General features: G+C 42.5%; 1 protein-coding gene across 1 annotated transcript in view; it reads right to left on the minus strand.

The window, feature by feature from the left end:
- MICU1 (mitochondrial calcium uptake 1) overlaps positions 1–27,957 on the minus strand; it is a 399,405-nt gene that overhangs the window by 79,785 nt on the left and 291,663 nt on the right. Inside the window, exons 9-10 of the mRNA XM_075348939.1 lie at positions 23,006–23,143; positions 10,346–10,454 (exon numbers count right to left, since the gene is read on the minus strand). Coding sequence (XP_075205054.1) covers positions 10,346–10,454; positions 23,006–23,143 — 247 coding nt within the window. The remainder of the gene's footprint in view (positions 1–10,345; positions 10,455–23,005; positions 23,144–27,957) is intronic.

The following is a 27,957-nucleotide window of genomic DNA, read 5'->3' on the forward strand; positions in this document are numbered from 1 at the left end:
GACCCACATAATCCCTGCACTTGTCAATCAAATAACAGTGCATTGCTGGAACTTTACTTGCACATATTTCTTAAATAAAACATCCAATCTCTGAACAAAATGCATGCTCACATTCAGCATCTTAGCACCAGTATCGCACTGGCTTTACTTTATATATGAAAATCCTGCTGGTTGGTTCCCTTTAAGGGACATCAATGCAACATGCAGAAGCTGTCGGTTATGACGCTAGTATTTGTGTTTTTGATAATATGGAGCGTCAGCGGTCCGTAGCATGTCAGAATTAGAGAATCAGTTACTGTACTAAGAACGTCTTGGGAAAGCCTACTTCAGCTTTGCCAGCCTGGTTAGGCCCTGTGCGCACTTGCCGATTTTTGCCGCGGATTTCCTGCGGTTTTGCTGCAGAAAATGTTCATAACATCTCTGCAGTGATTCACCAGCAAAACCTATGGGAAAAAAAAATCCTGTGCGCACTAGGCGGATTTTGACAGCTGCATGTTTTGCTGCGGGATTCCAGCAGCAAAAACAATTGCATGTCAATTCTTTTCCGCACGTCGCTGCGGGATTTCACTCCATTGACTGCAATGTAATCGTGAAATCCCGCAGGGAATAAAGCAGGCAGCAAATTCTGTGCGGTTCATTGCGTTTTCCTGCGTTATTCCCTGCGGTATTTCGCGGTTTACCTGCGGTAATGTACATCGCTGCCTGCAGTTTGCAGGGAAGTGATGTCATTATGACAGGAAGAGGAAGCGGAGCAGAGAGTAAACACACACAGATTAGACACAGACATAGAACATACACATATCGCACTAACACACAGACATATAGAATACACATAGAAATCAAACGGAAATATAGAAGAAAAAACACATGGGCTCCGCTGTATATTTACCGTCCAGCCAAGGTAAGCACACAGCGGCGGCCCGGTATTCTCAGGCTGGGGAGGGCGAGGGGCAGGGTTAATGTCCCTCGCCTCCCTCCCACCTCCCGCAGCCGAGAATATCAGCCGCAGCTGCCCCGGGACTGTCGCATGCATTATGCGGCAGTACCGGAGTGTCCCCAGCTCTTCTAGCTGCCGTGATGCAGTGGCAATCCAGGTAATAAGGAGTTAATAGCGGCGGATCGCCGCCACTAAGTCCAGGCTTGATCATGGCAGCGTCTATGAGACAGCTGACATGATCAACCCGTAAGTGAAAAAACACACACACCGAAAAATCCTTTATTTTAAATAAAACACAAAAAAGCCTCATTCACCCGTTTATTAACCCCCGAAACAAAGCTCCGACGTAATCCACAGGTCCTGCGCTGCTTACATCCAGCCACGACTGATACACAGCGCTGAATGCAGCCTCGCAGCGAGACAGCAGAGAGGTAACCACAGGGCATTTCCCACGGCCAGTAATGTGAACTAACTACCGACCGTGAGAAATGCAGCGATCTGTCCTCTATCCATTATCTATCCCTCTATCTATCCCTCTATCTATTCTTCTATCTGTCTATTTATTTATCTATCTACTATCTATCTCAGAAGGAAATGATTTTTTTTTTTCAATGTGCTTTATTGCATTGAATGCAATAAAACACATGTACCAAACCGCACGCGGCAAAACCGCGAACAATACCGCGGTAAAACCGCGGCAAACCGCATGCGGTTTTCGGGTGCGGTTTGCCGCGTTATTTTACCGCGGGTGCGGTAATCTTTCAATGCCGGCGGAATTTTCTTGAGAAAATTCCATTTTCCAGTGCGCACATAGCCTTATAGATTATTTTCATGGCTGGCTAGCAGGAGAATATTCCTTTGCCTACGTCTCAGTGACAAGCCACATTTAATTAGAAACCATTGTGACAATTATCCACTTCTAAAATAATATCAGACACACATGATTAAACCTCCACAGGGGTATAATCTGCCGCCTGTGGAGAAATCATACCCAAATCGAAAATAAAGCAGCACAACAATAATAAACAATCAATGACAGCTTAAAATATATTTCAGCAGCAGAAAAATGTGCTGCGTGCTTTCCAGATGGCGCCATACACCAGCCTTTCCTGTGGTTGCTGCAGTCCAGAAGCATTGTGGTAACATCGTATGATTACTCAATACTGCTAATATGTACAACAATCTTTTTCTAGGTTATTCCCCTTGCTAATAATGTCCAGAAATGACCAATTTGGCACTTGTCTTTCCTAATCATGTGGTGGTCAACAAAATGCAAACAGACAAGCATAAAGAGTACAAGAAGAACATCACCAACTTGTCATCATTGCTTGTTGTGAACTACATAGGGCAAAATGAAAGCTCTTCTGAAGCCAATAAAGGGTCGGTCACACTTAAGGCACCACTACAGTGTTTTTTTTCAGCACTGGAGTGGTGCTATTAATTTGAAGTCCCCGCCCTAGTAGTAAACTCACCCTTCGGCCTTTTCTCCTTTGACAGACGCCGCTCCAGTCCCGCAGAGCCATCATGTGACCGAAACTTCTGACTAGCCAGAAGGCAAAAGTTATCTCACAAGCTCTCCATGCAAGTCTATGAGAGCAAGAACGAGGATCTCATAGACTTACATTGAGCCCCAGCACACTTCTTGAAATAATGGAGCAATCTGGAAGGTCACAAACTGCTTCAGATTGACAGGAGCAGCGATTATAGAAGGTGAAGACAATGGCAGGTGAGTATATGATCAGAGTCAGGGACCTAATTTAAAGGACCACTCCAACAGTGAAATAAACACTCACTGGAGTTGTCTGGTTAAAACAAATTATTACCTATCCCCAGAATAAGTGATAATTGATGATGGCCCAACCGTACTCATCTGCAGAACTGGGAACTTTTATCCCCATTGGAATTGAGCATTTGAGCACAGGGAACACGTTGAACCTGACCTGACGCTCGGCTTATTCTGGTAGCTCCACAATGAATAAATGGAGGACAGATCAAATGTGTGCACTGTAGTTCCATTCTAAGGAGGAAGAAAAAAATCTGTGTTCCTTCTGCTTATCAGTGCGAGTTCCAGTGGTCGGACGCCCTCTGATCAGCAGGTTATCACATATCCTGTTAATAGGTGATAACCAGTGATGAGCAAGCACACCATGCTCGGGTGCTCGGTACTTGTAACTAGTGATGAGCGAGCACTACCATGCACGGGTGCTCAGTACTAGTAACTAGTGATGAGCGAGCACTACCATGCTCGGGTGCTCGGTACTTGTAACTAGTGATGAGTGAGCACACCATGCTCGGTACTTGTAACTAGTGATGAGCGAGCACACCATGCTCGGGTGCTCGGTACTTGTAACTAGTGATGAGCGAGCACACCATGCTCGGGTGCTCTGTACTGGTAACTAGTGATGAGTGAGCACTACCATGCTCGGGTGCTCGGTACTTGTAACTAGTGATGAGCGAGCACACCATGCTCGGGTGCTCGGTACTTGTAACTAGTGATGAGCGAGCACTACCATGCTCGGGTGCTCGGTACTTGTAACTAGTGATGAGTGAGCACACCATGCTCGGGTGCTCGGTACTTGTAACTAGTGATGAGCGAGCACACCATGCTCGGGTGCTCTGTACTGGTAACTAGTGATGAGTGAGCACTACCATGCTCGGGTGCTCGGTACTTGTAACTAGTGATGAGCGAGCACACCATGCTCGGGTGCTCGGTACTTGTAACTAGTGATGAGCGAGCACACCATGCTCGGGTGCTCGGTACTTGTAACTAGTGATGAGCGAGCACTACCATGCTCAGGTGCTCAGTACTTGTAACTAGTGATGAGCGAGCACACCATGCTAGTAACAGTTGGTGCTCGGATGGGTGCGACTCAAGTACCCGAGTATAATGGAAGTCAAAGGGAGACGAGCATTTTTTTCTGTAGCTTTCCCGGAAAAATTTTTGAGTTCCCCATTGACTTCCATTATACTCAAGTACTTTGTTGCACCCATTCGAGCATCCAACCGCTCATAACGAGTACCGAGCACCCGAGCATGGTAGTGATCGCTCATCATTAGTGATAACCTGTTTTAACTGCACAACCCCTTACTTTGATTTGCATAATGTTTTCCTAGCAGTTCCATAATTAATATTCCATTATATGCACTTTTCTCCCATCTAATGGAGCAGTGAAGCTGCAGTATCTTCCGTGCTAATTTTATAAACATGCAGCCTCAGCCAAGATGAGGGTTCCTCCTTCTCCCTGGAGGGCCACAGATAAGGATTCCTGCCAGAACGACTCTATCCAGTGCGAGTGCTTTATAATTTATGCTATAAGCTGAGCTCTGCTTGGACGTGGGCCAGGCCTAGGCGGCTGTGAGAGCACTTGTAAAGTGACTTCTCAGAGTATGTTTACCCAGTGAGACAGAAGACTGGAAGGAATGGGCCCTGGGAAAAATGTGTATACAAAATAGATCTTATTCATTCACTGACCTTTAGAATAAAGCGGCACTCAGATTACTACAAGTAATAAGCATGTAGCCGAGGAATTATAGCACTGTATGGGGACGTTTACAGATCTGTTACTGAAATCTTCTGCTGAAAGCAACTAATATGCACCACGAATAAAGGCTCATACACACAGTCATATTAAAGGGGTGTCCGGTCTAAAATGACAAGTCTGCAGTCAATAAGTGTTACTCTGTGTGACTGCAGACTTATGACTCGTCCCATTGCGCACACTGTGAACTGTGAGGATTCAATGGCTTCAGAGCTGGGGACGGTGGGCACGTGCCCGGGAGTGTGTGATATGCAGAGCCTCAGCCAGGATCGGACTAGACTATTTTCGGCTTAGCGCAATACGCTTGCATTGAGCACACTGGAAACAGTCGAGTCAGAATGTGGCCAGGAGTTTGCATATCGCATCACTCCAGTACTTGCAGTATGGTCCCAAAGTCACTTCTCAATATAATGGCTATGGGAGGTTCCCTTACATTAAAGGGAATCTGTCACCAGATTTTTGCCCCCCCCATCTGAGAGCAGCATAATGTAGAGGTAGAGATCCTGATTCCAGCAATGTGTCACTCACTGAGTTGTTTGCTGTCATTTTGATAAAATCAATGTTTTCTCTGCTGCAGATCTGGTAGTTATACAAAAGCTCATGAACAGAGATGAGCGGACCAATGGAAGTTCAGTCCGGCAGGTTCATCGGGACTTTAGATAAAGTTCGGTTTGGGACCCAGACTTGACCTGAACCCCAATGAAGGTCAATACTGGGCAGTTCAGGTCTACTCCCACATGCAGCCAGCCATAAACAAATCACTTCGAGGGGCGAGTGGGCGGGGTTTATATAATCCTTTTTTTGTTTCTACACACTACATCTGATCCTGCTGTTGTTACCCCCAGTGTGAGCAGATCAAACACTGCAAGCAGCTCACACTGGGAGGAGCACCGAGCGTACCCGAGCACAGAGATGCTCCTGCAAGTGGTTTGCATACATAAAGCATAGGAACTCTGAACCCGAACTCTGTTATTTTTCTTTTGTAAAGTCTGTGTGTGCCTTGTAAACTGGGGTTTCCATTCATGTGTAGTGCACTTATATAGTGCTGGCCAGCCTGGCTAAAGTCTGTATTTGGTGCAAACACCGAAGCTCAGGTTTGCTCATCTCTGCTCATGAATATGCTGAGCTACCTGGCAGCAGGCCAAGTGATTCTCTGATGATAGAGTGTTTTTCCAAAAATAAAACACTGTTTTATACTTTTTTTGCCCCCCAAAAAGCACTAAGGCTTTTTTTTTGAAGGTGGTCTTATTCTTGGAGAAACAAGGTTGGTGTAAGCTTATCCCCCCAAAAAAGCAGACTCCCCCCCCACTTCCCAGGAGACTCATACTTACCAGACCTGGACGTCTGCGTGGCTCCCAGGTCCTCCTGTGACCTCCGGTGGGTACTCCAAGCAGCTATGCTGAATGCCATCCTCCCCTGCTTCTGGCTGACACACACACACATCAGATCACACACACACACATCCACTCACTCATCACATCACATCCAGCGTTACTGTATGCTTCCGGCCCCAGGGAACAATGGGAGGAAGTCACGTGTCACAGGTCCTGTAAGGAAGCACTGCGGCAGGTCCTTGCGCTTCTCCACACAGCCTCACAAAATTCTGCCAGCGAGAAGAAATCGTTGTCGCTGGATGTGGTTAGTGTGTGTGTGTGTGTTTGTGATCCGATGTGTGTGGGTGTGCGATCACAGCAGGTCCTCTGCTCGGCGTCTGGTGAGTGTGATTACGGGGTGCCTGCTTTCTATAACGAAGTGTCCTGCAGTATCTGTAACTTTTTTAGCTGCATGGACACTTCATTATTGAACTGCAACTATGGCGTATTTTCAGGGTAGGGCTTATATTTAAGCCTTAAGGGTGCTTTACACGCTGCGACATCGCTAATGATATATCGTCGGGGTCACGTTGTTAGTGACGCACATCCGGCGCCGTTAGCGACATCGCACCGTGTGACACCAAGAAGCGACGATCAACGATCGGAAAAACGTCAAAAATCATTGATCGTTGACACGTCGCTCCTTTTCATAATATCGTTGGTGGTGCATGCCGCTGGTTGTTTGTTGTTCCTGCGGCATCACACATCGCTATGTGTGACGCCGCAGGAATGATGAACATCTCCTTACCTGCGTCCACCGGCAATGAGGAAGGAAGAAGGTGGGCGGCATGTTCCGGCCGCTCATCTCCGCCCCTCCTCTGCTATTGGGCGGCCGCTTAGTGACGCCGCAGTGACATCGCTATGACGCCGAACGCACCTTCCCCTTGAAGGAGGGATTGTTCGGTGGTCACAGCGACATATCTGAAGAGGTATGTGCGTGTGATGCTGCCGTAGCGATAGTGTTCGCTACGGCAGCGATCACCAAATGTCGCACGGACGGAGGCAGGTGCTATCGCGCACGACATCGCTAGCTATCGCTAGTGATGTCGCAGCGTGTAAAGCACCCTTTACACCGAAAATCCCTGCTAGGGCTTATTTTTGGGGGAGGTATTTTTGGAAAAACAAGGTAATCTACTGCTGATTAAACAGTGATTTTATCAAAACTACACTGAGCAGCCCAATAAGTGACACATCGCTGGAATCAGGATTTCTGCCCCTACATTATTCTGCTCTTAGATTAGGTGGCAAAAATCTGGTGACAGATTCCCATTAAGAGAGACAGTAACTGTTAGCAGGGACTTCGAGCTATGGTCACAAGATGGTGGAGAAGGAGTGGAGTGGCACCGACAACAGTAGAAGGTGGAGACTGATAAGTATTCTATTGCACACAAGGAACATAAATTACTGATAACAATCTGTTGGTGAAATAAAAAAAACAAACAATAAACTGACACGTTATGCAAGCACAGATCGATTTGTATGTCATCTATTAGCGCTCTATTATGCGCGAGAATCTGCTTTTCTAAGCAATCTACTGCATAAAAATTAGACTTTTCCCTTGTAGGAGGATATAACCCCATCCACAACAATGTAGAATGAAACCAAAATGTAAGAATGACACCACACTGAGAATTTTAGGTAAGGATCACTTAACATGGGTTGACTTGGCTATGTGCACACGTTAAGTATTTGGTGCAGAAATTTCTGCATCTCTTAGCAGGAAAAATGCAGCGGCAAAAAAGAGTTTTCAATACCTTATTTTTTTTTTATAAGATTTTTACATGCGTTTTCATTGCAGATTTTCCCCTTTCATTAGTATGAGTGAAATCTGCAGCAAAAACGCTGAAAGACTAGCCATGCTGCAGATCTAAATCTGCACCAAATCTGCAAGGAGAACAAGGAGAACAAGGAGAAAATAAGCAACGTGTGCATGAGATTCAGGATTGTTATTCACTTGGAAAATTGTGACAAATCTGAGCAGAAAAAAAACGAGACAAATCTGCAACGTGTGCACGGGCCCTTACTCATACTGTATAAATACACAAAGCCATGTCAGCCTTCCCTGAGAATGAGCTGCTCATTACGAGGATTTATGAAGCTATCTTAGTTTCTTTGCCCCTAGATCTGCATTTCCTGACCAGGCACATTCTGTGGAGCTGCAGGTCACAGCTCGAGAGGCGACCCTTAATTCACCCGTATTTTATGCCATAAACGGTCTTCTATTTGCACTCCGATACGTCATGTCTCCGGCTTTACAACACAGCAGAGGACTAAACTACACTGTGACCAATAGAATATGGATGATATGGATTAGAATTTGTACGACTCTCAGCAAATTTTCTATCCAGAGGCTACAAAAATGAATATTGTTACAACACTGCAAAGCCGGGACATTGTTCTTTATAGGATTACTATATGTATGGAGCTCTGGAGTTTGCAAAAAAGTAATCACATATAATTTCTATTTTCTATAAAAGTATATTATATGAAATAGCTATGCCCTAATATAAATATGTCGTAGAAATAATTGTCTCTACTTTTCTAATTGATCTTTACACGTAAATGAATTGTTTTTGTTACATGCACTTCTTTAAGTTTACGCAATGCCTAAATGCAATATGCTAGCAGGCTTTTACTATGTAATCTGAGATCAGCACAAGTTAGAACCTTAGTCATTGATTTCAGGGATGTGTCATTATTAGGCCTGTGCTGTGGTTTCAAGACAATGAGTGTTTTATCAGCAGGAGCTTAACACTGTGGGAACTAGATCTCCACATGAAGCCTGGACCAACCATGTCTCCAACGCTGACTAGCATATTACCATCAATAGACAATGTACACCGAGAGCTGTGGAGTGAGTGCTGTTAGCTTTCTGTGCTCTGCTACAAGTTACATCTAAGAACACGATGTCACCTTTTCTGCACCCAGTAAACCAAGTGATACATCATTGGATTCAGTGTCCCTTTCCCTACTTTATGCTGCTGTCAGAAGAGATGGCAAAAGATTAGGAATTTTCTAAAATGTAAAAACTTTTAGAGAAAAAGCAGCTTGTTTAACAATAAAAGTAATGCTAAATGTGCTGCATTTGCTAATAATCCTGCATCAGACCTTATTTTGTGTAACTCAGTGAATATGCTCAAGGAGCATAAACAATCTATTCTTAAAGGGAATCTGTCAGCAGGTTTTTGCTATAGAATCTGAGAGCAGCATGAGTTAGAGACAGATAGCCCAATTACAGTGATGTATCACTTACTGGACTGCTTGGTTCAGTTTTGATAAAATCTCTGCTTTCTCGGCTCTAGATGTTACAGTGGACAGAATGCGAAGATATGTATAACCCCACCGCCACCACTGATCGGCAGCTTCATATGTATACTGCACATTGTGAGCCAACTGCCAATCAGTGGTGAGTGTGAGATTACATTGAAAGTGCTGAAGTGATAATCTGCTGATTAAACACTGACCGTATTGAAACTGCAGCACACAGCCTAATAAGTGACACATTTCTTGAATAAGGGTCTGTGTCACTGCATTAATAGCAAAAACTTGCTGACAGATTTCCTTTAAAAAGTATTTAAAAGCAGAGGCTTCAATAAAGACCAACCAAGATATTCCATACAGTCAAGTCACAGTTTAGCACCGGGGTGAGTTAGTCAGAAGTAAATTAGACTGCCTGGAGAACACAAGTTGTTACACCAACTGAAAAGATAGCGGGCTTCAGAACCACGAACATCAAAACCATTAGGGTCTGTGCGCACTGAGTAGATGTTTCTTAAGCAAAATACGCACCCTCTGGCAGAATTCCGCACCTGCGGCAAAAAAAGCACCCAAAATCCGCATGCGGTTTTACAGCGGTTTGTTGCGATTTTGGTGTGGATTTTCCGCAGTTTTGTCCCTGCGGTTTTCAACCATGATCAATGAAAACTGCGGAAAAGAAGTGACATGCTGCTCCTTTTTGCTGCAGAAATTTGCGCACAGAGCCTTAGTAGGGCTAGGAAGCAGGAAAAGCGAGAGCCGCACGGTTTCAGAGTGCCCATGGCTTTAGATTGGGACATACAAATTGTATAGCAATCAGGAAAGTCGACCATCATCCTAGGAAGAATTTAATTACAGTTTTTATAGCCATCCGCTTTGAGTTATTTACCAAACGAGTACCTAGATCGCCCAAAAATGGAACTCGTATAGATGGCAATTTTTTCAATATTTTAATGTTTTTAAATTTTCATCAAGCACTAGAAAATAACTGTGACCTGATTTGTTTGGGCGAGGTCATTGTTTTAATCAAGAATGGTTCTTAAAGATTTTCTCAACATGATAAATAGTGAAAATTGAAAAGGGCTGATGGGTTTTTATGACTTTGCCAACAAGTATTAGGTTCTGGTGGCGTCTAGTCCAGATTCAAAGTCTTGTTGTTTAGAAACAAGCAATGGACCTCTCTAAGATGGATGAACGGATATTCACTCAGTATACCCAGCATCAGCTACTAATTCACATACCTTTATCCAGAGACGCTCCTGCCATGTGGTAAAAGCTCAGGGCTGTGTCCACATCATTAATGTTCTTCAGGAAGGTAAAGAAGTTTTCCACTTCCTCAAATGCCAGGCCCTAGAAAACAAATACATCGTTTAGGTTACATCTGTTACCCTATGTAACTTACCGTAAATGGTTATCTTTCTTTAACACTTATGCCAATGACCATTAAAGACAAAGACCCGGTGAGTTTCTTGACAATCTTGCTGACGGGCATGTTGGAGTCAGACATTCCTGATTCATTAAGAGCTACACACCTCAAAGAGTCAGGAGGGTCTGACAAATGGCGTGCACCTTGCCACAAATCTTAAAGTACCGTCACACTTAGAGACGCTCCAGCGATCTGACCTGGCAGGGATCACTGGAGCGTCACTACATGGTCGCTGGTGAGCTGTCAAACAGGCAGATCTCCACAGCGATCAGAGATCAGCCACCAGCGACCCGTGTAACGACACTGTGCTTGGTAACCATAGTATACATCGGGTTACTAAGCAAAGCGCTTTGCTTATAGTTACCCAATGTGTACCTTGGCTACGTGTGCAGGGAGCAGGGAGCCGGCTTCTAGAAGCTGCGGACGCTGGTAACCAAGGTAAATATCGGGTAACCAAGCAAAGCGCTTTGCTTGGTTACCCAATGTGTACCTTGGTTACCAGCGTCCGCAGAAGCTGGCTCCCTGCACATTCAGATCGTTGCTCTCTCGCTGTCACACACAGCGATCTGTGCTTCACAGCGGGAGAGCAACTACCAAAAAAATGGTCCAGGACATTCAGAAACAATCAACGACCTCACAGCAGGGGCCAGATTGTTGCTGGATGTCACACACAGCAACATCGCTAGCAACATCGCTGTTGCGTCACAAAAAACGTGACTCAGCAACGATGTCGCTAGTGATGTCGCTTAGTGAGACGTGGTCTTTACTCCTGTCAGACACTGGTGAATTAGATAACCCGTGGCGTTGCTCCCTTGTCCCTTGCCCAGTTCCTCCCATTCTGGAGAAACCGTCAAACTTTGCAAAAAAAAATTAAATTCCAAGTTATGCAAAACCTTTGCTACTTCAAAACAATTTACACCTGAATTCTAGAGAAATTATTAGATGAATTGAGGCCAAAATCATGTTATTCAAACTATACAGAAATAAAGGAAATTACGTTAAAGGGATCTGTCATCAGGTTTATGCTATGTAATCTAAAGACAACATGAGGTTGGGGCTCAGACTCAGTTTTCAGGGATGTGTCACTTAACAGACTGTGTGCCGTTTCAAAACAATGAAAGTTTCATCATCAGGAAATTATCGCTGACTGGCCTAAATGTCATGTGAGCCCTCCTCTAATAACCAGCTCACTATCAATAGACAATGGATGCAGAGAGCTGTGGTGTGGGTGGGGTTAATCTCCTGAGACTATAAGCTAAATCTAAAAACTAGGATTGTGTCCAACTGCTGCACCCAGAAACTGACATTGCTGGAATCAGGATCCCTTTTGCCACATTCTGCTGTTCTCAGAGGAGGTAACAAAAAATCTGGTGACAGATCCCCTCTAACCTTTTCAAGGCATATGCCTTAAAAAAGGTTTTCAAGAATTATCCCAATAATGCTTAACCAAAATGTATATTAAAACTACTACAGTTTTCTAATATACTTTCTGTTTCAACGACTCACCATTTTCAAGATATTAGTACGGTATGTTGCCAAGTTATTTACTTTGTGTACATGTTGAGTATTTGGTGAGAATTTTACCTCAGTGTTTGTAGCCAAAACCAGGAGTGGGTGATAAATACAGAAGTGGTGCCCGTGTTTCTATTATATGTTTCCTTAGATTGTTCCAGTCCTGGTTTTGGCTACAAATACTCAGGTAAAAAACCCAACAAATACTTGAGTGCACAGTCTGCAAGTGGAGAACAATTGCATTTGTTTCAGACAATGATCTGTGAGCTGAAGATGATACATTGTAGCAAATTAGCAGATACATTAGTGCAGCTGCTGATAATCTATTTAATTTAGGGTATATCCCCATAATTAGGATCCGCTGTGTCCTGGACGTTGCGGGTCCTGACCTGCAGGGCCACCATTCTGATCCACAGGAGACTGTAGCTGCTCATGGCCACGATCGGGGTTTGGACAGTTGCGGTATCTCGCTGTGTTCTCTCTACGGAGAATGTTTGTGAATCCGCAGAAAGGAAATGACATGCTTGAGACACGGAAAGCCACACTGCAGGTCAGTTTCTGCAGTGAGCAGTACACGCACAGTGGGCATGAGATTTCTATAAATTCCATCCACTGTGCTGGAACTGTACAGCGCAGCGTTTTGGAAGCAGCGAAAATATGCTGCATCCTAAACGCTGGAAAAACTGATCGTGGGCACGCACCCCTACAGAACATTACATATACCAAATTTAAGCCAATGTCCCGAGTAGAGAGCCATACACACACACACACATTTATATATATTTCCCAAATAAAGGAAAGACTGACTAAGGCTATTGCCGAAACGTGCGTTGGTTGGGACCTGGCGCCGCTCCAGCGGTGAGCTTGTGCTTCAAGTTTAGTCTGACGCTCTTTACTGTATGTCAATATATTTGTTTCCATCTATAACAGGGGCTGTCATGCACTTGCCAATGAGATGACTTGGACACTGTGACTTGTAATTAAGTCTTTATCATTATTGGCATTATATTTGTTGATTCTAACCAGCACTTCCCCTCCTTGCTGCTCTGGTACGCCATCTTGTGCACTTTTCTGTTATTACACCCCATTTTTTAATTATTTTTTTCACAATAAATATTATTCATTTTACCTCCCTACAGAACACTGCAAACTGGATACAATTGTAACCACTACTCAGTTGTGAGTAAGGCTATGTTCACACAGGATGATTTTTTTATGCGTTTTTGTGCATTTTTTTCATTGGTTTTATGTAAATACATGGTAATAAAAAGCTGCTTTTTACATTACCAGCAAAACCTGAGATTTCAGAAATCTCATACACACACCTGCTTTTTTTTCCTGACTGAAATGGTAAAATGCTAGCTTTTGCTGCATTTTTTTTTAAAGAAGCAGCGTGTCAATGCCACAGTTTTTGCTGCTTTTTTCACCATTTAAAGTGATAAGCATGAGAAAAATGAAGCAAAAAACGCAGCTTCTTTATTACAAAAAATGTGCACCAAAAATGCAGAAAAAAACCCTGTGTGAGCGTAGCCTTAGACTACATGTGACCAGGTTTGTGGTCTTCATATATTAGAAGTTGTAGACGTTTTTGTTTATACAGTGATTAAGCCTAATATACACGAAATCAGAAAAATCCTTCAACTCTTTTAGAAGATGGTTTAAAATAGTGATTTTCATTTCTTTTATACTTTAAAACTATGTTTTTTTGCAACACAGTTATTTATCAAAACACAACCTACAGCTTTACTTCATCTAGATTTTTACAGGAAAAACAGCCAAAATATATAAAAAATACTCAAAAAAACCTTCAGACACAATATAATCACTTTACCACACTTATTATTTTGCAATTGCAGACTTTATGCTTTTCTTACTATTTTTTTTCTTGTTTAATGTAATGAAATATTTTAACACACTTGACATTGATACATTTTTATAATAGGTCATTTTTCACTTGACAGATTCCCTTTCATACAATTAGAATGTCAACTAGACCAGAAACTCAAATCCAGAAGGTGTTTATTATCTTTCAGGATAATAAAGGGAACCAACCAGCAGGATTTTCATATATAAAGTAAAGCCAGTGCTATACTGGTGCTAGGATGCTGAATGTAAGCATACATTTTGTTCTGAGATTGGAGGTTTTATTTCAGAAATATGTGCAAGTAAAGTTCCAGCAATGCACTGCTCTTTGATTCACAGGTGCAACAGGAAGGGAATATGTGGGTCGGGTCTTGTTATCTATTCCCGCCCCTGTCTGGCCTTCCTCCCCCTGTCGCCAACATAGATTTTAATTCCTGCACAGGTAGACGGACAGGGGCGGGAATAGATAGCAAGACCCCACTTACATATTCCCTTCCTGTTGCAGCTGTCAGTCAAATAGCAGTGCATTGCTGGAACTTTACTTGCACGTATTTCTGAAATAAAACATTCAATGTCAGAACAAAAGGTATGCTAAGGCTACTTTCACACATCAGTTTTCTGCATTCAGGCACAATCCTTTTTTTTCCTGATGCAAATGATCCGGCAAAAACGGATGCAAACCGTATCCACCGGATCCGGTTTTTAACGGATCCGTTATGCCGGATGCGTACAAAACCGGGTCCGGTGGATACGGTTTGCATCCGTTTTTGCATCCGGTTTGTCCTTTTTTTTGAAGGATCAGCTTTTTTAATTAATTTGGTGCATGCGCAGTTTACAAAAACGGATCCGGTAGCCGCATCCATTTTTTACCGCATTGCGCCGGATCCGGCGTCCATAGGCTTTTATTGTAAAGCACGCCGTATCGCGCCGGATCCGGCGCGATGCGGTTTTTTTGCCGGACAAAAAAACGTTGCAAGATACGTTGCCTCCGGCCGCCGCTTTGATAAATTTTGCTGCATACGGAAAAAAACGGATGCAACGCAAAGCCATCAGGTACAATCCGGTTACAATGCAAGTCTATGGGGATAAACCGGATGCGGTACCGGATCCGATTTACCCATTTTTTTCGGGATTGTACCTGATGGCAAAAACCTGATGTGTGAAAGTAGCCTTACACTCAGCATCCTGGCACCAGTATAGCACTGACTTTACTTTATATATGGAAATCCTGTTGGTTTGTTCCAGTTAATGTTTTAGAACAATCGCAGGCACACTGAGCAATGGGAGTTGTCTTCTTGTGTCTACGTAGTCATGTAAGGATCCATAAGCTCCTGAAAGGTAATGTTCACCTTCTGGATTGGAGTTTTAAAAGTATAAAATAAATAAAAATCACTATTTAAACCGTGTAAATTGAATGGCAATTTCTGCTTTTAATATTTTTCAATAAAGTGATCTTTTTATTATGGAGAGCCAATCGCTGGAGGAGTTTTTTTGATTTACATTATCATCTCACAATGTCAAAACGATTTCAATTTAATAACATTTTAGTAAATGGCTATCAACAAAAAAGAGTGTAATTCGGAAAGTAGGAAATGTTACATTTCCAATATCGTGCCCTGCGGCTAGGGGGAAATTAGTATTAGTTAATTGGCAGATACCCTTCAGTATTCGGTAGTTAATAGTGCGGATCGTCCCCCATGTCCACTCCCTTGATGAATGAGATCTTGGAGAAGCGGAGTCACGCTGCTCCGGGCAGACAACTACATCATGTTACTGCAGAGCTTCAGATCATTAAAGGAAGAAGAAAAAACATTTCCTCTGAACATGGAGCTCATTATGTTTGCAGATGCGATTTCCGGAGAGCCCGGCTATAGTAGGAGAGAAGAAAGGTCTGGTTCAGCAAACTGACTCCGAATGAACTACCTGAGAGAGTTATAGAGCCGAGATAATGGGATTGTGGGAGTCTATCAGTGTTATAACACCAAGCCTAAAGGAGACGCAGCCATCGTACACGACAGCTACAACTGCTGCTCATAAATGGCACAGGACACCGGCATGTCTGACCCCAGGCTGCAGGATATTTCTCTCTATTAGGCAAGATGGCAGACTGAATGGCTACGAATACTGTTAAAGCCAATCTGTCATCACATTTTTACCACCTAAACGGAGAGCAGCATAATAGACCCGGATTTCTGTGATGTGTTGATCACTGGGCTGTTTGATGCTATTTTGATAAAATCACTGTTTTATCAGCAGGGAATTATCACTACAGGTCTAGTAAACCTGTTGTCATATATAGTTATTCATATTCATGAGCTGTGTAACTCCACCACTGATGGGCAGCTTTCTGCCTATGCACAGTGTACACAAAGTTGCTAATCGGTGTGGATGGCTTATACAGAGCTTAATATTCAAAAAACTTGTAAATCCGCAGCAGAAAAATCAGTGATTTAATCAAAGCTACAGCATGCAGCCTAGTAAGTGGTACATTGCTGGAATCAGGGTCTCTGCCCCTACATCATGCCAATATGGAGAAGTAAAAACATGGTGACAGATTCTCTTTAAAGCAGATCAAGAGAATATCCGTTGTGTTAGGCCTAGCTCACCCTTGATTATGGCATCAGATGGGAAAGAATTGGATGCGATATGCTAATGACCCTCGGCTCAGGCTCTGCTGCGAGTCTGATCCAAGAGTCATTCACTGTGATCCGATCTATAGGATAACAGGTGCGAAGAAAAGGGAGAGAATGATCTCTCCATCTCCTTCTCTGCCTGTCTGTGCATATAACACTCCACACGGATGACATCAGAGTGCAGTGCGAAGTTTCGCACGCACCATAGTCATGTATATGTGCATGTGATTCGAGACTCACTGCCAAACGCAGCATGCTGTGTTTAATTCTCATGCTGGTTCAACATGAGAAACAAATCGTAGATGGACACTGCCTTGTAGTTTAGCACTGGTGCGAGGACAATCTGATGTTTTATTGGATTGCACCCATCCGTGTTAAACGCAAGTGCGAGTGAGGCCTTAGTACTCTTCATTTATTGCCTAATCCTGTATTAACAGGAACCGGACACATGATTAAAACGCTATTAACCTGCAGATGTAAGGGTTAAGCTGTCAGTCAGTTGTGGGGCGGATTGGGGGGTGCAGTTACAGCCTCTGCTCTCCATACACAGAGTGGTGACTGGACCCGTGCAGGCAACGTCCCCGTCACTGAAACCCAAACGCTGCCAGGAGAATTAAAATTAATTTTCTCCTGATAGCCGGGTTCGATTTACAGGCACCTGCTAAATGCTATTAACCTGCAGATTAACTTCATATCTGCAGGTTAATAGAGTTTTTTTATGTGACAGGTTCCCTATAAGTGGCTTATTCCCATCTCATCTTCAGGCAATTATGGAGAGGGGTATACGGATAAATCTGCTGCGCTGCTGGTCAAGAAGATATCCAATGGAGATGATGGAGTTGAAGAAAAGAGCAGTTATATTCATCTACGCGTTCATCTACCTTCTTTTCTATACTCCTTTACTTTTTCCTGCTCCTTACTTTCCTTCACTTTACTGGATGGTCCAGTTTGCAGGTGTGCCACTGTCCACCATAGGAAAAAACTTTTACTTTTTTGTCTACCCTTTGGCATTCCCTGTTTCATACAGGGTTATGTATCTGGGCTGTATATAATTAATTTACTATTTTTGCTACTTTGGTCGGCACTGATACATCTGCTCACCGCATCATCCCTCCCACTTCCCCTTTTTCCTACTTTTGGACCTCCCTTTTTTATATACATTACTCCAGTGTTTATGTACTTGCATACACCCCACGTGGTCTGGTCATGATATAAGGGGGCTGCATAGTTTATGTAGGTAATTTTTGGTCAAACCTCTGTGATTTACAACTGGCCTCCAATCACATTGATTCATACTGTATCCGAGGTAACTTTTATCTCTCATTCTTTGCAGCCTTACCTCTGTGACCCACGGCTATTTTCACACACCATAACCACAGGGTTTGTTTTTCATCATTGGTGGGCTGCATATGTAGTGATTTTTTGCCTTACCCTCGTGACCCATGACTATTTTGTAGCCATCTTGTTCAATACTCCGTCCTGGGTTATTCCAACCTTTTAAATCCCTGCAGCCTTACCTCTGACTCATGACTATCTCACTAATTTATTGGTTACCTCCACACGACTACAGGGGCATCCTTTGGCTCTCGGTCCTTTTTGTGGTACCTCTTTTTACTGCAGCCTTTTACAGAGCCACTTACCTGGTTCTTTTACAATCCTTTTCTATGTGGCAGGGTCAATAGGGGTGGTGTCTTGGTTTTATTACAATTGTGTTCTCCATTGTATCCATCATTGTATCCATCCACACCTCTTTGACCTTGATTTTATTATTTTTCCTTGCAAACCTTTTGATTGTTTTGATACTAAAGATTAAATATTCTGATAATATTTTCTAATAAACATTATTTTCTTTGCATTATTCAAGTGCCATTTCCTTCTTTGTCCTCTTTGTGTAACAGTATATGGAGCAGCAGCAGCTGGTATTGATCCCTACATAGGAGTTGGGCCTGACACAACCCGGCCGGGAGAGGAAATACCATAATATCTACAACGTATATTGCCCGGGTGATGCCCTATGGTGCACTTATTGTCACCTTTCAGCTATAGCATCTCATCTTCATGGCAAGGAGTATTAATGTCCAAGTGACGGCCACAGTGGTTATACTTTTTCCACAACTCCCACAATGAAAGAGTTTAAAGGGAACCTGTCATCAGGAATTTGGCTTTCAACCTAAACGTTTCCCCCTCTGCAGCTCCTGGGCTGCATTCTAGGAAGGTTTTTGTACTTTTTGTGCCCCTTTTTAAACCAAAATAAACACTTTATAAACTTGTACCTTTCTGTTTGAAAATCTTGTTAATTTTCCATGGGGGCGGGCCGTGTGGCGTCCGTTGCTGTAGCTTACGCCGTCCCCCATGCTCCAAATCATGCCTCATAACGCCGCCCACTGCGCCGAGGTCCCGTGCACGCCGGGACACCTAGTGACGTGGTCGCATGCACGAGAGTATGGGCGGCGCTGTGATTGCATCGCAAGTGCGCGCCCATACTCTCGTGTGCGCGCTCTCCCCTCTGTACGTCGCTCAGATCCTCTGCTTCTCCTGTGCTCCGCTCCTCCCATCTATTTCCTGCTGCAGGGTACGATGGGAAGGAGGTGACGTCGGGCCGGCGCAGAACGCTGGAGGCAGTGGGGAAAGGGCGGGCACGAGAGTATGGGCGGGCACTTGCGATGCAATCACAGCGCCGCCCATACTCTCGTGCATGCGACCACGTCACTAGGTGTCCCGGCGTGCACGGGACCTCGGCGCAGTGGGCGGCGTTATGAGGCATGATTTGGAGCGTGGGGGGACGGCGTAAGCTACAGCAACGGACGCCACACGGCCCGCCCCCATGGAAAATTAACAAGATTTTCAAACAGAAAGGTACAAGTTTATAAAGTGTTTATTTTGGTTTAAAAAGGGGCACAAAAAGTACAAAAACCTTCCTAGAATGCAGCCCAGGAGCTGCAGAGGGGGAAACGTTTAGGTTGAAAGCCAAATTCCTGATGACAGGTTCCCTTTAAAGGAAAAAGTGGAAGCAGCTGAGAAGCCAATATTAAATGCACCAAACTAATGTGCAAAACCAAACAAGAAAGGAAAAACCGGCATGTGATATGGGCACTACGCAATACAAAACTAATCACATTTATTGCAAAACTCATACATGACCAAACATTTAAAAACAATTAAAGCACAAAAAAGATCCAAAAGAGTTTAAGGATCCCACACCATCATAAGTACTGGTCCCTAGTTACAGAAGAAGCTGGCACTGCCCGTTCTGCAGTTCCTAGTGTACCCACCGCCTGGGGCCAGTGCGTGGAAGTGGATATTTCCATCTCCGCTGTAAACCGCTAATATGGGAACAATCCTTCAATTATTATTATTTATTTAGAATAATGGCTAATAAAGTAGAATATTTAATTTTTAAAGGATTTTAGTCTGTTTGTCATGAAGAGCCTCTAATAATCCTAAACAAATACTTTACATGCTATTCTGTTTCCATATCAGTGCATATTTTTCTGGGTAGTATATGGTATAAACAGTCTTATGTTTAGCCTATGATAAAAATGTTATACTTATATATATATATATATATTATACCCGGGCGTTGCCTGGGATAGTAACCATCTCTCTGTCTCTCTCTCTGTCTGTCACTTTCCTTGTCTGCCTCTGTGTGGCTGTCTGTGTCTATCTCTCTGTCTCTGTATCAGTCTCTCTGTCTCTCTCTAGCTTTGTGTCTCTGTGTCTGTCTGTCTCTCTCTCTCTGTGTTTGTCCCTCTCTCTTTCCCGGCTTTCCCTGTCTGTCTTTGTCTGCCTCTTTCCCAGTCTACCTCTTTCCCAGTCTGCCTTTCTTTGTCTGGCTTTTTTTTTTCCTGTCTCTGTGTGTGTCTCTGTTTGTCTCTATCTCTTTCCCTGTGTGCCTCTTTCTCTGTCTGTGCCTGTCTGTCTCTGTCTGTCTGTCTCTGTCTGTCTGTCTCTGTCTGTCTGTCTCTGTCTGTCTGTCTCTGTCTGTCTGTCTCTCTCTCAATCTGTGTCTGTCTCTCCACCGACATCATATTACCTCATACTATGAATGTCCTTTGTTCCTATAGCAACCAATCATAGCTCCTATTAATAGCCTGTAGCTCGCAGCTCCATTCACTTTATTGGAGGCATGTTTTTTGAAGAGTAACTGTAAAGCGTGGGGTTACATTTTCTTGTCAAAACATAGTCTATGACATTCCCTGAGTCACATAGGGTGTCTGTGCAAAATTTTGTGATTGTACATGCAACGGTGCGGATTCCTTTTGCGGACCTACATACACACATACATACACACATACACTCAGCTTTATATATTATATTTATTTTTTTTTTCTATTCATGTATTTGTAAATTGTTAACATAGTACTAAGAGATTCTGCACGGTGATGTGGAATGTGTGGGGGCGACACAGGCTCCAGAATCTGTCGAGCAAACACAAAGCGATTTACATGAATCCAGGACTCACTCCGATCTAATCAATGAGAAATCTCACTTCTGCCATAACCTGTCAGCTCCACTATGAAATGCATGTAGAAAGTGGGACTTAAGTGCTGCGACATACACCTGACCATGAACTGTACAAATAGAATTACCTTTATTTTTTATATTTCAGTTGATCAGTTACAGAGGAGAGACCTTGGCCTATTCAAATGAAATAGGGAATACAGTGATTTTGTCATTTTTCTGGTACCAAGCACAGTATAGTAGTGTCTTATGATCATTCTTAAAGGGGTTATCCAGCGAAAACAAATTGTCAAGTATCCAAAGGATAGTTGATAACATGTTGATCATGGAGGGCTGACGGCTTCATTTCCTATTGAGCTGCCGAGTGCTTTGCTCGGCTTTTTCTATCAGCCCCATAGTAGTAGTTATAAGAATAATCTTATTTCTATTAGCGCCTACATATTCTGCAGCGCTTTACAATTCAGAGGTTCATATACAAAGTCATATTCATAAGTAACAGTTATAGAGAATGAATGGAGCAGTAGTCCGGCATCCAAACTGATGCTCCATTTTTGGAACAGGGATAAAAAAAAGCTCCCCATTGCGGCTAACTCCCGCATTCTGCTGATTGCTGCACGTCAGAGGAATCAGACCCCACCAATCAGTAAGATATCACTTTTCCTGAGGATAGATGGCTCCTTGCTTTCACCAGACAAGCCTTTTGAAGGGAATTTGTCAGCATGAAGACAGCATGCTGCAAGGGTTAACAAAGAGAATTCAGGAAGGCCGGTCTTGTCAAGTTCTGATCTGTTGTTTATTTGCTATATTTGATTAAGTAGCACGGCTTTTCATTGCTTGGGCTACAATGCCACACTTAGGGCAGTCCAATATGCCTCTTCCTCCAATTGACACCTAACTATCAATATACAATTTCTATACAGAGGCTGGTGTTTGCGGGGACTGCTCTCTCAGCTCTGCTACATGACTAAATCTAAAAATTCTGATTGTGTCAGAACGGCTGTACCCAGCAATCTAAGTGATACATCGTTGGATTCAGGAGCTCTTTGCCTACATCATGCTTCTCTCAGATGATGTAGCAAGAACCTTTTGACAGATTCTCTAAGTTTTCCATTGATACTGCATTTGCCAAGTTCAAGGCTGTCATTGGTAAATTCTTTATCATCCATCCATACAGGGTTCCCATATGTATATTTATATAACATAAACATCACATGGTATACGGTTTTCTACTGGATACTTCTGTATGGAATAGCATAGTCTGCTACACCACTCCATACAGCAAAATGAAACCTCGGCAAAAAACGTTCAGTGAAGTGTATTGATCTGTTGAATATAGGCGCCGATAGCATCCCTGGAGCATAGAGCTGCAATGAGAAAAGTCCTAGACTTCAGTTTAATGTTTATTTAAAGTGGATATGTCATACATCATTAAACAGATCTCTTCAACCTAATGACACTTGTGTACTTCCTTTGAATATCCATGTCAGAATGACAGCATAATCCAAATATTAAAATTAGCATTTTATTGGTCCAGCTTAAATCAATGAGCTCAGGAGTTCAAGTGCATTCGGTCTCTGCCCACCCAGCCTTACTAACAGCAGCAGCTTGTACTTGGCAGTGTGAGATTTCAGCAGGGAGGAGGGACGCTGAGGAGCAGTCAATCAGGCTAGGATGTGTGGGCTAGAGGGAGACATTGAGTTTAAACATTCAAAAATGAATATATAACCATTCTGAAATGGATATTAATTGTAAGTACATGATCTCTTAGATCCAGCGGTGCAGAGTTTTAACATACATTGTTCTCTTCAAAACCAAGATAATACCTTACCCCAGAATTCAGTTTTTCTATTTACATGCTAGCTCCATGTAAATTAGATGTATAAAAGGCGGAGATTGAATTATCTGTTTATCAGGTAATTTTGTGGACAGAACATCTTTGTGATTATATATATGTATATATCATCAGTTCTCAGTAGTATAAGCAAATTGCACACGTTAGTACTCACTTCTCCATCCTTGAAACGTTTTTTCAGCTGCTTTAACATCTGAGTGAGTTTCTTGGACTGCACCCCGCTATATGCCAGCAGCATGCTGCCAAACTGACGCTCGGTGATGCGGCCATTCACTGGATCTTGGCGCTCAAACTAAAATACAAAAAGCAATGACAATATAATGCAGCAGGTCATAAAGACAATTGTGACTGTATGACTGTACATGAAGTATTAAAAACAAATGACAATCAGGGATGAAGCTCACTTTAGTTACAAATATATGAATTAAAGATCTGTAAAGAAAAGCACTAAACGGGTGACATGTAAGCTCATATTATTAAATTTGTTCAATGTACATACTTTACCACTGGAGGTTCTGAAATTCAATATCTAAAAGGGGTTGTTCACTACTTGGGTAACTCCTTTGTAAATGCCATAATCCCAATTGTAAAAAAAAATCCTTATAGTCACTTCCCTGCAACAGCATTTTCATATGTATGCCATGTGAGCGCTGCAGCCAATCAGCAGCTGCTGAAGGACTTGCTCTGCTCACACATAAGTCAGACTTATCATGGGTTGTCTGAGGGAAGTGTGACCAAAGCAGCAGTCATCAAACACCAATTGGCTGCAGCGCTAACATGGCATAAAAATATCACATGAGCGAAGGGAAACTGGTGCAGAACTTGATGCACCGGTGCCAGTGCGGGAGAGGAGTATAAGGGTTTTTTCATTTTACACAGGGAAGTACAGCAATTAAGGGGGTGACCAAGTAGTTGAGCACCTCCTGTTATGGTGGTCATACACTGTAATGACCCCATACCTATTACACAAATGTCAGCCAAACCTGCAGATTATATCGGTGGATAGAAGGATTTGTTATGTCTGAATTCGGACTGCCCATCATTTGTTAATAAGCGGCAGCCAGGATTCTGGCAGTGGCTCTCTCTTAGGGAACCAAGAAGCGCTCGTGTGTGTTCAGCCCACAGGCATCTATTGTATATGAGTGGCTTTAGTTAGCAATCAACCAAATGATCCTCTGACCACCCTATACATGTGCATGTCCAGACCAGTCAAGTAAGCCACTGCACAACTCTTCACTCAGTCCAGACATCCCTATACATTTCAGTTTGTCGGCCGCTCCCCCCCAAACTCAATATGATTGATAAACCGCCCTTTAAAGAACATCTCCAATTTTATTTTTTAATTTCACCACTGGAGTGGTGCTTTAAATGTAAGTATCCTGATCTGTCCTATACTCACCTGCCGCTGTATTCATCTTTTTCCAGCATTGCTCCCATCAGTCTCTGGCAATTTGTGACCTTCTGGCAGCTCCAGTGCATCATGGAGCATACCGGAGGTCACGAATAAATTTAACTCTATGTGAGCCTCGTATTGGCTCTCATTGAGTTGCACTGAGAGCTTGTGAAGTAATTAATGACTTCCAATCAGTTAGAAGTTAAGGGCATAATATGGCGCCATGGAACAGGAGCAATGTCGAATAAAAATAAAACCGCTGGAGGGTGAGCATACAAACGTTGGTAGGCGACGTAGATTTAAAGCAACATTTTTGAAAAAAAAAATATGCTGAAGTGGTGCTTTATTATGTAAAGGCCCTTTAATGTCTGTAAGAAATGGTTGTATGTGCACAACAATAAATCTGACCTTACACATTCGATTATTCTTGTCTAAACAAACATTTCACCATCTGATCATCTAACATTATGGAGGTCTCCTGACTTCCTCTGACAGATGATAAAGGGTAAGAGAAAGTAAGATGAATTTCAACAACCAATCACTTGGTCACCAATGGACACAGAGATGTCCGATAGAGACTTATTACCTTCTCACTATTCAAAACACATGTACCCTCTGCTGAATGAAGCCTGCATACGTTTATGGCATGGGAAGATTTCAAGGGCTTGATAACAGTAATTTAGTATTATAGAGACAAAGACATTATACGAAAGCAGAATGAGAGCAGAATGAGCCTACTTAGAAAAGTCACTAAAATCAATTGTATTTGACCTTATAGCAGAGGAATGTGAGAAGCTGTAGACACAGGAGATAAGGATAGCAGAAAACTCTTAAAAAGTATTCATGTAAAATGCATAATTCAATATTTAATAGTGTTACGCAAAGCATAGTAATCCATCAAAGTCAAGCTGGCAGTTCAGTCCCCGGCACAAGGCGAGAACTCATACCCAGTCTAAATCTCAGCGACTAAAAGCTGTGTCACTACCAAGTGATATATTATATACTCTCTATGCAAACGGTATTTTAAAAGTAATGGATGTACTTTATATAATTATAGAAAACCCTACATTTGTATTCAGTAGAAATACTAGCAAAGTAATAAAGCAGCATATGACCCTGTTTACGACATCCGAACTTCTCTAAAAAGTGACAATCCTTAGTTATGAATGGATAAAGCACTGCTAATATGATAGACTTCTCCAGGAACTAATTCTGCTGTTAAAGTAGTAAAAAAAAACATCACAGAAAAAGACACAGCCATTAACAGCACAAGACCAGATTACCAATGCTCAGCAGGATGCAGCAGCCTGATCTGCGTGCATGTCTAATACTAGCAGCCACCGACTCCATGGTTTGGTGGGTTGAGAGTGGTGGTTTCACCCGTATTTTGCATCTGTGCTGCCCCCTCCTTTATCAAGAGGATATGCTGCATCCTGGTAATGCATTGTAAATCTGCCCTGGTGTTGGTAATGGCCGTTTCTTTTTATGTGATGTGTTTTTTGAATTTATGTCCTATGTGAGCCGTTTTTTAATTTAGTGTAGGGACTCGTAAGTATGAAGAACCTTGACGTTGGATTATAAGCTTGCGTATTTTCATCAAAATATGGACTAATACCAATTTTTTTTATCTTTGTGCAAGATGCAGTCCCCCCTTCAGTATTGGTTAGGTGAATTAGGGTGCACTTATATAGTGCTGGACAGCCCATCTGCTCTAATAGTCTGGGCGTCATCAATAGCTAAGCCAGACACTGTCCATCACATGTACCTGTGTGACTAGCGTCCTATGCAAACCTCATCTGTGTGCATGTGTAATACTAGCAACCACCTCCTCCACGAATTGGTAGGTGTGAGTGGTTGTTCATCTGTATTTTGCATCTGTGCTGCCTCCTCCTTTATAGTAATCTGGTTTTATGTTGGTAATGTCCATTTATTTTTCTGTGATGTTTTTTGAATTTATGTCATATGTGATACAGGTAAAATATATCTTTGTACCGTGTTAGCCAGTAGAGATAAAAAATTGTTTAAAAGAACTGAAGTCCTCAGTGGTTGATACCTTTTAATGGTTCACTGAAAAGATGGTAATAATAGCAAGCTTTCGAGACTACTCAGGTCTCTTCTTCAGGCTCAAAATAAACACAAAATCTGAAGAGTCACTTATTTATACACCACAGACACATTCAGAGCAGGAATGAATGTGTCTCATAGATTCATGTCTTTTTACATCAATTAAGAGATGTGCTCCTCAGACCATCCGGGGGCATCACAGCCAGGACCAAACCTCAATCAGAGGTCAATAAAACTTTCACACTGAACTGCAGCAATATTTATGGCCATAACAGTTTGTCCTTTTGCCATAGTGATAGTTCTGCTTCACATAACTTGTTTTATTTACTGCAGGTAAAATATATCTTTGTACCGTGTTAGCCAGCAGAGATAAAAAAATTGTTGAAAAGAACTGAAGTCCTCAGTGGTTGATATCTTTTAATGGCTAACTGAAAAGATGGTAATAATAGCAAGCTTTCGAGACTACTCAGGTCTCTCATCAGGCTCAGTATAACACAATGTGACTATATATGACTCTTCAGATTTTGTGTTATACCATGCCTGATGAAGAGACTTGAGTAGTCTCGAAAGCTTGCAATTATTACCATCTTTTCAGTTAGCCATTAAAAGGTATCAACCACTGAGGACTTCTGTTCTTTTAAACAATGTCATATGTGAGACTTTTTTATCTTAAAGTAGTTGGCAATAAGACACAGAAGAATGCAAAACAGCACCACATGTAGCTAAACTGATGAAACACTTCCCAATACATTGTAATATCTTCTTGCAGTTTGTTATATTCTAGGTCTTTTTGGATGAACAATAAGGCAGGAGAGAAAACTATTGGTGAGGATTTCTGCATGACGATTGACACAAGCAAATTACAAACCAAACCAACCGTGCCTTTCTGCTTATGACAGAAATTGACTTTTGGTCTTTTTAGGAGAAGAAGCAGAGGTGACTTGGAACAAAACAGAAACCATGACATAAATCATGAGAAAGTCATTAAAAGAAATACAAAAGAAAAAAAGAAAAGAACGCAATATCTTCTGGATAAGCACTATTCATATCTAGGAGTCAAAACCTACCTAGTTCCATTGACCTGGACACAAGTGAGCATATATAACATGCAAGGTTTACTTTGCTATAAATACAGTGCTCCACATAAATGAGTACACCCTCTTTGACAAGTAAGATTTTAATACTATGTATATCACTTAACATAAAAACAGCTGAAAAGCAGAACGCTGCTAGGAGGCACCATTTTGACAGCAGGAGCGGTGATGCACTCATGTCTAGCCAGCTATTATGGGCCTCCCCTCTTACAACTCCCTGATGAACCTCTGTTGAGAAGAAATGATTTGGAAGAGGGAGAGGTCACTGGCCCTGGTTCCTCACTCAGAGGTGGTCTTCAACCAAGTTGTAAACTTTCACCATAGGAGAAAAACTCAATACCCTGAAGCCTTACATAGGAATTGGGTGAGATCTTTCTTATTTGCATACTTTGCCCCGGAGTATGTGTTCAAAATATACAGGTCCACCAGTATAGTCCAAAGGGAGGGTGGAACTGTCAAGTTGGTGTTTTCAATGTGTTTGTCCCTTTATGAAAAAGACTATCTGGTGTAGTTGGTCATAAACTAGTTTTTAAGGGTAGCTTAATAAATGTTATA

Source organism: Anomaloglossus baeobatrachus, chromosome 5 (genome assembly GCF_048569485.1).
Source record: "Anomaloglossus baeobatrachus isolate aAnoBae1 chromosome 5, aAnoBae1.hap1, whole genome shotgun sequence".
NCBI lineage: Eukaryota > Metazoa > Chordata > Amphibia > Anura > Aromobatidae > Anomaloglossus > Anomaloglossus baeobatrachus.